At 36.0% G+C, this 8,574-nt stretch overlaps 1 protein-coding gene across 1 annotated transcript; it reads left to right on the top strand.

Moving 5' to 3' along the window:
* Window positions 1-1,097: 1,097 nt before the first annotated feature.
* LOC107917436 (uncharacterized) lies at window positions 1,098-1,589 on the top strand. The gene is made up of 2 exons (XM_016846789.1): window positions 1,098-1,366; window positions 1,499-1,589. Exons 1-2 carry the CDS (start codon window positions 1,098-1,100, stop codon window positions 1,587-1,589), a joined length of 360 nt encoding a protein of 119 aa, XP_016702278.1.
* The last annotated feature ends 6,985 nt before the right edge of the window (window positions 1,590-8,574 follow it).

Raw genomic sequence — 8,574 nt, 5'->3', positions numbered from 1 at the left:
GTTCGCACTGAAGATTTGGCGACATCATTTATATGGTGAGAGATGCTGAGTATTTACTGATCACAAGATTTTAAAGTATCTAATGACTCAGAAAGAATTGAATTTGAGACAACAACCATGGTTAGAGCTAATAAAAGATTATGAGTTGATTATTGACTATCACCTGAGAAAGGCAAATGTAGTCGCTGACACTTTTAGCAGAAAGTCGTTGGTTACTTTGAGAGCTTTGAACACTCAATTGGCCATATCTAATGATGGTTCGATCCTAGCAGAGTTGAGAGCTAGACCGAATTTTCTTCATGAAATCCAAGAAGCTCAGAGAAATGATGAGAAGATACAGGCCAGGAAAAATCATTGTGAGTCTGGTGTTGAATCAGATTTTAAGGTTGGTACTAACGGATGTTTAATGTTCAAAGATAGAATTTGTGTGCCTAAAGATAGTGAACTCATTCAAAAGATTTTACGAGAAGCACATAGTGGTAGTTTGTCCGTCCACCCGGGTAGCGTAAAAATGTATAACGACCTGAAAAAAATGTATTGGTGGTCGAGAATGAAAAGGGATATTTCAGAGTTTGTTTCCAAGTGTTTAGTGTGTTAGCAAGTAAAGGTTGAACACCAAGTACCTTCTGGGCTACTTCAACCTATTATAGTTCCAGAGTGGAAATGGGATCGTATCACTATGAATTTCGTAACCAGTTTGCCATTAACCTCGAAAAAGAAAAATGCTGTATGGGTTATTGTCGACAGATTAACTAAGTTAACCCACTTCATACCAGTGCGTACCAACTACTCTCTTGAGAAATTAGCTGACTTGTATGTTTACGAGATTGTGAGGCTACATGGTGTAGCATTGTCGATTGTTTCAGATCGTGACCCAAGATTCACCTCAAGTTTTGGAAAAAGTTACAAGGGGCTCTAGGAACCAACTTACGTTTTAGTACGACTTTTCATCCTCAGACTGATGGACAATCGGAAAGAGTAATACAGATCTTAGAGGCATGCTAAGATGCTGTGTCCTTGAATTTCAAGGAAGTTAGGAAAAATATTTACTATTGGTTGAATTCGCCTACAACAATAGCTATCAATCGAGTCTGAAAATGGCACCTTATGAGGCCTTGTACGGGCGAAAGTGCCGAACGCTCTTTTATTGGACAGAATTGAAAGAGAGTCAGATTCACAAAGTTGATTTGGTCAAAGAGGCTGAGGAAAAAGTTAAAGTGATTCGAGAATGCCTAAGAACCGCTTCAGATAGGCATAAATCCTACGCGGACTTGAAGCGAAAGGAGATCAAGTTTGAGGTCAGTGATAAAGTATTCTTGAAAGTTTCCCCTTGGAGGAAAATCCTCAAATTTGGTAGAAAAGGCAAGTTGAACCCTCGTTTCATAGGACCTTATGAAATTACCGAGAGAGTAGGGCCTGTGGCCTACAGATTAAAATTGCCGCCAGAGTTAGAAAAGATTCACGACGTGTTTCACATGTCTATGTTACGCTGATACAGATCTGACCCTTCACATGTAATTGCGCCTACTGAAGTTGAAGTTCTTCCAGATATGACTTATGGCGAAGAACCGGTCAAGATCCTAGCTTGAGAGGTTAAACTGTTATGAAATAATGATATACCACTTGTAAAAGTTTTGTGGCATAGACATGAATTTGAGGAAGCCACATGGGAACTCGAGGAGTCTCTGAGAGAACAGTATCCGAATTTATTTACTGGTAAGATTTTCGAGGATGAAAATCCTTAAGGGGGGAGAAATGTAATAGCCCGATTTAGGGCCTAGTCGGAACAATGGTCTTGGGACCAAAAATTTGAAGTTAGAAAAAAATTATTTTATTATTTTTATGAGGTTATAGTATGATTTTATTAGTGCATGAAAAATTTGGTGAGCTAATTTTGACGTTTTCTAGCCTAATTTCGAAAAAGGACTAAATTGCATAAAAGAAAAAAGTTACATTTTAGTACCCAAATGAGTTAAATAGTTAAAGAACTTAGATTGAAGGCTTTTAAAGGGCAATTACACCCTTTTTATTAGTGTTGGCCGGCCATGTGATGGGTTTTAAGCAAATAGTCAAAGTATTAGGTGGATGATGTCATGATTTGGTGATTAAATAATGCCTAAAAGCCTAGCTATCATTTCTTTCTTCTCCATATGTCTTCTCTACTGAATATATCAGTAAAAATGGATTTTTGAAGGCTGAAAACTTTCAGCAACTTAAAGCCCTCACAAGTAAGTGATTCCCACACCCTTTGTTGATGATTTTTGCATTTTTGAGACCCTTGAAGCACGAGCTTTCAAATGAGGGTGATATATTGCAAAATGGTCAAGATTTTAGGGTTTTGCCATAGATTTAATTGTGATGTTTATTGAGTTTTTATGGAAGAATATGAGTCCTAGTTGTGTCATGAACAACTTTGGTGAATGAGTGATCATGGAAATCACCTAAAGGGACTATTTTGCATAAGTTGTAAAATAGTTAGTAAGCATGTGAAATAGTGAGAATTTGAAGTTGCTATAAGAGTAAAAATAGTTCAGTTAGGCCTAAGATACAAAGAAATTTGATAAAAATCGATTTTCGAGCATAGGGGCAAAATGGTCATTTTGTCAAAGTCTAGGGGCAAAATGGTCATTTTACCAAAGATGTGAATTTATAATTGCCTAATTGTAATTAGTGACTAAATGAGTGTATATTGTCATTATAGATTAAGAATTACCAAATCCAAACCTAGTTCGGGGGAAGGCCAAGCAAACCGACTAAACAGAATAGCCAATTACTTTTTGTAAATCGAGGTAATTTGTATGTAAAAGATATAACTACACTGTTAATACTTGTATTCATATCGCCATTGAATTGATATTGTATGAGTTGTCAAGTTATAAATTGAAAATGTCTAGTATTAATTGAGATAATAGAAATATCCGGTTAAAACATCAGGATACGAACTGGATATTCGTGCCAAGGCATTGGGTGATTTATGCTCCAGTGTAAGACATGTCTAGGACATGCTTCGGCCACATTATGAGAGCCAGTGTAAGACTATGTCTGGGACATGGCATTGGCATCCAAACAATGGCTAGTGTAAGACATGTCTGGGACATGCATCAGCCATACTATGATAGCCAGTGTAAGACCATGTCTGGGGCATGGCAACGGTACAGAGATGAGTGCCAGTGTAAGACATGTCAGGGACATGCATCAGCCTCGACAGAGATAGCCAGTATAAGACGTGTCTGGGACACGCGTCGGCTAAGAGTTGTGCTAGTGTAAGACATGTCTGGGACATGCATCAGCACACGTATATAAGAGCTAATGTAAGACCATGTATGAGACATGGCATCAGCACTATATCCCATGTTGAAGGTTCATAGAATATCCAGTAGTATTCCAAAAGTTTCAATGATGAGAGTTATAGATCAATTTTGATAAAGAAAGAATAATCATGTTGTGAGTGGTACAGGTACCTATATGGTAAGCATGAGTAACGAGCTTAAATTAGAGAATGTGACTCGAGTAGATGATAATGAGTAAGTTAAATTACGCTTACCTTTGAGCTATAAGTATGATGACTAAATGGTGAGATCGTTGTCGTATATTTATTCATATACAACTTACTAAGCTTTATGTTTACCCTTTTTCCTTTCCCTATTCTTTCAGTGTTATCAAGCTAGCTGAAGGATCCCTTAAAGTCAGAGATATCGATCACACTATCAGCCGCAATACTTGGTATAGTTTGATTTATATTTTTGAAAGTGGCGTGTATAGGGCTAGACTAGGATGTTGTATTAAGAGAATGATTCATGTATTTTGGCTTAAGTCAAGGGCCCTTCATTTTGTAATCAAGATTGGAATAATAGCAATTATTCATTTTGATGAATGCATATAATGTTCTTTCTATGGATAAGTTAGTGTCCATTGCGATGAGATTTATATATTGAAATGATCTTGTGTAAGTTGTGCAAAATGGGTGACAAACGGGCTTGGGAAATAGCCTAGTTTGTCCACACGGGTAAGACACACGGGCGTGTGTCAAGGCCGTGTGTGACACATGGTTCACACTCATGGGCGTGTGTTATGGCCGTGCATCCCCTGCACTTAATTTTTAAAGTCATTTTAGCACACGGGTAGGCCACACGGGCGTGTGTCCATGCCGTGTCAGAAAGTCAGTATGCATGCTAGTAGTACACGGGCAAGAGACTCGGCCAAGTGTCTCGGTCGTGTGAATGACACGGTTATAGGGCACGAGTGTGTGCTTGGGCCGTGTGGTTTTGGCAGAATGCCTAGGTTTTCAGACACGGGTTCGGGACACGGGCGTGTCCATAGCACACGGTCGTGTGCTCTATACCCACACGGGCGTGTGGAGCTTTGTTGCATGAAATTTTTCTAAGTTTTTCATGAGTTCTCGATTAGGTTCTAAACCACCCCGGATGAACGTTTTGGGCTTGTAAGCCCTTGTTAGGGGCAGATTGTTTGTGAAAAGAAAAGTTTTAAATTATTTGAGATTTCACGGCCCAGTTTTGTTTAGTTAGTTGAGTTTAAGTCAGGTAGCACCACGAACCCCATCCTAGCATCAGATACAAGCCAGGGTGTTACATTAAGAGATAAGAAGATACTCAATTAGGTTTCTTAGAAGTTGTAGACCTTTTGATAAGACGATTCAATAATGATGCAACTTTTGTCAAGTTCCAATAATGACCTAGATTATAATAATAGATATTCAAGTTTGGGAAAGGGGAGTTCTCTTCTTCTTTCTTAAAAAATATGGTTATCTAAGGCTTGAGGAACCGAAGGCTTTTCTTTATGCTGAAGTTGAGATCCCTAATTTTATTAGTGATTAGTCCATGTCAAGGAAAGTTTCATGACTCTGCATGTTGTGCTATGAAAGAGTAGGTTTCTTGGAGTGCATGAATAGTAAGATGAAGAAGTAAGGCTTTGTATGGGGTTCATATGGGTTTGAGATGATGGTAAAGCTATTCGAATGAGTTTTAATGGTGTTCCTCTATTTTATAAGTAGTGATTGCTGCATTATCTTGATGAAAGTTGGATTTGGAGTTCAAACTACTATTCGTGGTTGTCAGGTAAGTTTACATACTGACTCTTACATGTATACTATTCATTCAATATACATCTGTGGTAATCGTTCAAACTAAGAAATAGAAACCAGAAATGTATAGTCTGAGTGTTTGCTAGAGTTTGCATGTATATAGTTCATATGAGTCTAACATGTTAAGTATGTGAAGTTTGAGTATGGCTGTATGACACATCTGAAATGCATGCGATGAAGTGTATGATTAGTGACTTAAAGTGTTGAGTCTTAAGCAATGTCAGTGCATAAAGAGTCTATTAAGTAAGTCTGTGTCTGTTCACCACAGTGGAGTCTAAAGGGATCTATCGGGACTAAAAACACTATCTCTGATTTGAATCTTGAAGGAAAATCCCATGGCCATGGCATCTTTTGAAAAGACGTAAAGGACGGTGATTACCCAATGGGGTTCTCTACATGTCCTAGGATAATGATGGGCAAACATCACATAACGTGAGTCTAAGAAAATCCATATCGTAAACATGTTAGGAAATGAAATCCTTTGTGGCTAAGTATGAAAAGAATAGCCTCTATGGCGATCTCTGAAAAGAATGCCTTTATGGCGCACACTAGTAGAGCTATTTTCATGGTGAACTATGGAAGGAAACGCTCCTGGCGTGTAATGATAAGACTCTCAATGGCATATCTGGGTTCACGAAGGAATGTGCAAGTGTACACAATCGTTATCAAGTAATAAGTAAGTAAAAGAGTTATCATATCTATGGGGGCTATATTTAAATCGATAATTGTAAAATTACTATTCACAAGTTGGTAAAGAAACACAATAATTTGGAATAATAGATGTTAATAATTATTTAACTAGATGCAAATTAACCTAAATGAAAATGAGATGAAATAAAATGCAAGGTGATGGTTTAATAGCAATTTCACAAGTTTAACAACAGTAACATGAATAAGCTAGAATAATTAGAACACTTGACTCAATTCATTCTCATTATATTTAACAATATTCCAGAAAAATTCCATGGCAACTTGATCATTCATTAACTTGGAATTTGATATAAGTTCTTTCGAAATCTTATACTTAGAAAAACATGTATAATTCTATATCCATATTTTACTAGGGATTCTTTAGAATTTATGTGAAGTAACAGGGACGGATCAGGTTTGAAACAATTTAACCACACAAACCTAAAGTGATGCAAAGTAATAGGGCTCTCCCGAGTTATTACAAACCTTTAATTTAATCGGACTAGGATCTAAATTAAGCAAGCACATTCCAATTATTATGTCCATTAATTGACATATGGTAAGGATTAATAAACTAATTACAATACATTCAAACATATTTTAATGCATGAAATACATAAATGATTTTAATTGGAAGCATGAACAACTAAGGCACAGAACATCATAAACATGAATCAAATGAATTTTATCAAATTATTAACATCGTTACAGTTAAAATTAAATTAAGTTACCATTGTTAATGAAAAAAAATTAAACAATTTGCAAACATATTTGAATAACTAAGAACAAAAATAAAAAATAAAGAAAAAGGAACTCTTGATGATTTCGGTGATTCTCCGAAGATTGATCGTGGTGGCTTCCTCCAATTATTATGATTGCTCCTTCGCAAATTGCTTCTCAAGTTGGCCGATCATGTTACATCCCAAAAATCGAGGGTTAGTAGAATCGGGTTTGTGAATTGAGAGAGAGTGGTCATGCACTAGTTTTTGAGATTATCAGTGCATTTTTAGGAAATAAATGAGGTATTGATTTGTTGGTTAAGTGTTAGTGAAACATTCCTTGAAACCCAAGTTCAAACCCCCTCTATCGCACCATTTTTATTATTTTGCAAATCTTGCATCAAACCCTAGTATATGACACACCTTGTTTTTAAAATAAATATTGTAAAATTATTTTAAGAATGGTGAAATAACCAAGTGGTTAAAAAAAAAAGAGAAAGAATGGAAATTAGATTAATGCCTCAAGTTTGATTCTCTTCCCTTGCAAAATAGCTTAATTTTTGCTCAAATTTCTCCTTCTCCTTATTTAATGCCACCCAATCCTTGAACCCTAGGTATAAATGCAAATTTTTCTTGTATTTTTTAGCCTTTAAGTCAAATTTCCCTACCTTAGCCGTTCAGCCTCTTACTCTCCTTTTTTCTCTTCAATTTTCTTTATTTCTTCCCTTATGTACCGTCGCTCAAGCCACCAAGATTCACCATCAATTTCTCTTCTTTTTGCAATCAATTCTTTCACCATTATTTTCCTCTTCTTCTGTCATTTTATCATAAAATTTCCAGCCTTAAATTTGAAATTTTAGCATTCAAGATTGGCCTCCACTGATGCCCCCAAAAGAACTCCATTGCCGCCCCCATCTTGTTGCTTGAGCAAGTGCAATTTTATTTTGTTTTTCTTGATGGATATTTCAATAAAACACTCAATTTTCCAAATTTAGAATTGGGTTGATTTTTAAAAATTGAATGGGTATTTTTCCAGCCTTCCAAGAAAATTTAAACGTGATTTCAAACCAGCCCCAAATTGGCCATCGTTGGCGGTGATGTGTGTGCCTAAAGGGTAGAAAAGGGAGCTGTTGTTTCTTTAAAATTTTTCCACCTTTTTGTAGCAATATCTTGGGTTCTTGAAACCTTCCTAATCAGCCTTTATTCATGTTTAATTTAGGAAAAATCAATCTTGATCAATTGACGACTCAGATCTGACAATCTAGGAAGCGTAAGTGTGGTTGATTATGGGCTATTGTGTAGTTTCCGATTAGATGTTGAGTAAAATGTTTAGAGATCCAATTAAATATTTTAATCTTGGATTAGTTTCTAATTTTTCAGTATTTATGTATGTTAGGTGCCAACTTAAACGCCCCATATCAACAATGAAGCCGATAGACGTTCACGCTAGAAGTGTTCATGGGCTGGGTCGGGCCAGGTTCGAGCCGAGCTCAACTAAAAAGTCATGCCCATTTATTGGTCCCGGGCCGGGCCGGGCCCAAAAAATGGGCTTAAAATTTTTCCCAAGCCCGACCGGATAAAAATACTAAAACCTAGGCCTGGCCTAGCCCACTAGTATTAATTTTTATGTTATTTTTATATTATTTTTAAATATATATAATACATCAAAAACACTAAAAATATCAAAATAAATATTTCCCAACAAATTGAAAATAAATTTTAAAAAATATGTAGACTTAAGTAACACTAAGATAAATGCAACTTAACAAACAATTACCTCTAAAATAATAAAAAAAATTAACAAATTCCTTTAAAATAATAATAAAATGAATAATAAAATAAGTTTTATATAATATCCAAACAATAACAACAAAATAGTAGGAAAATAATAGTAAAATGGTAGCAAAATAGGGAGAAAATAACAAGAAAATAACATTTAAAATTAAAAAAATATAGATTTTTTTGTCCTTTAGTGAACTCGGGCCGGGCCGAGCCAGGCCCGGGCTAAAAATACCTTACCCGAGGCTCAACCCATTTTTTAAACAGGCCTTATGTTTTTATCCA

Source organism: Gossypium hirsutum, chromosome A01 (genome assembly GCF_007990345.1).
Source record: "Gossypium hirsutum isolate 1008001.06 chromosome A01, Gossypium_hirsutum_v2.1, whole genome shotgun sequence".
In the NCBI taxonomy this organism is placed as follows: Eukaryota; Viridiplantae; Streptophyta; class Magnoliopsida; order Malvales; family Malvaceae; genus Gossypium; species Gossypium hirsutum.
Note: the sequence above shows the minus strand (reverse complement) of the source record. Positions and strands in the feature narration are given on the sequence as shown.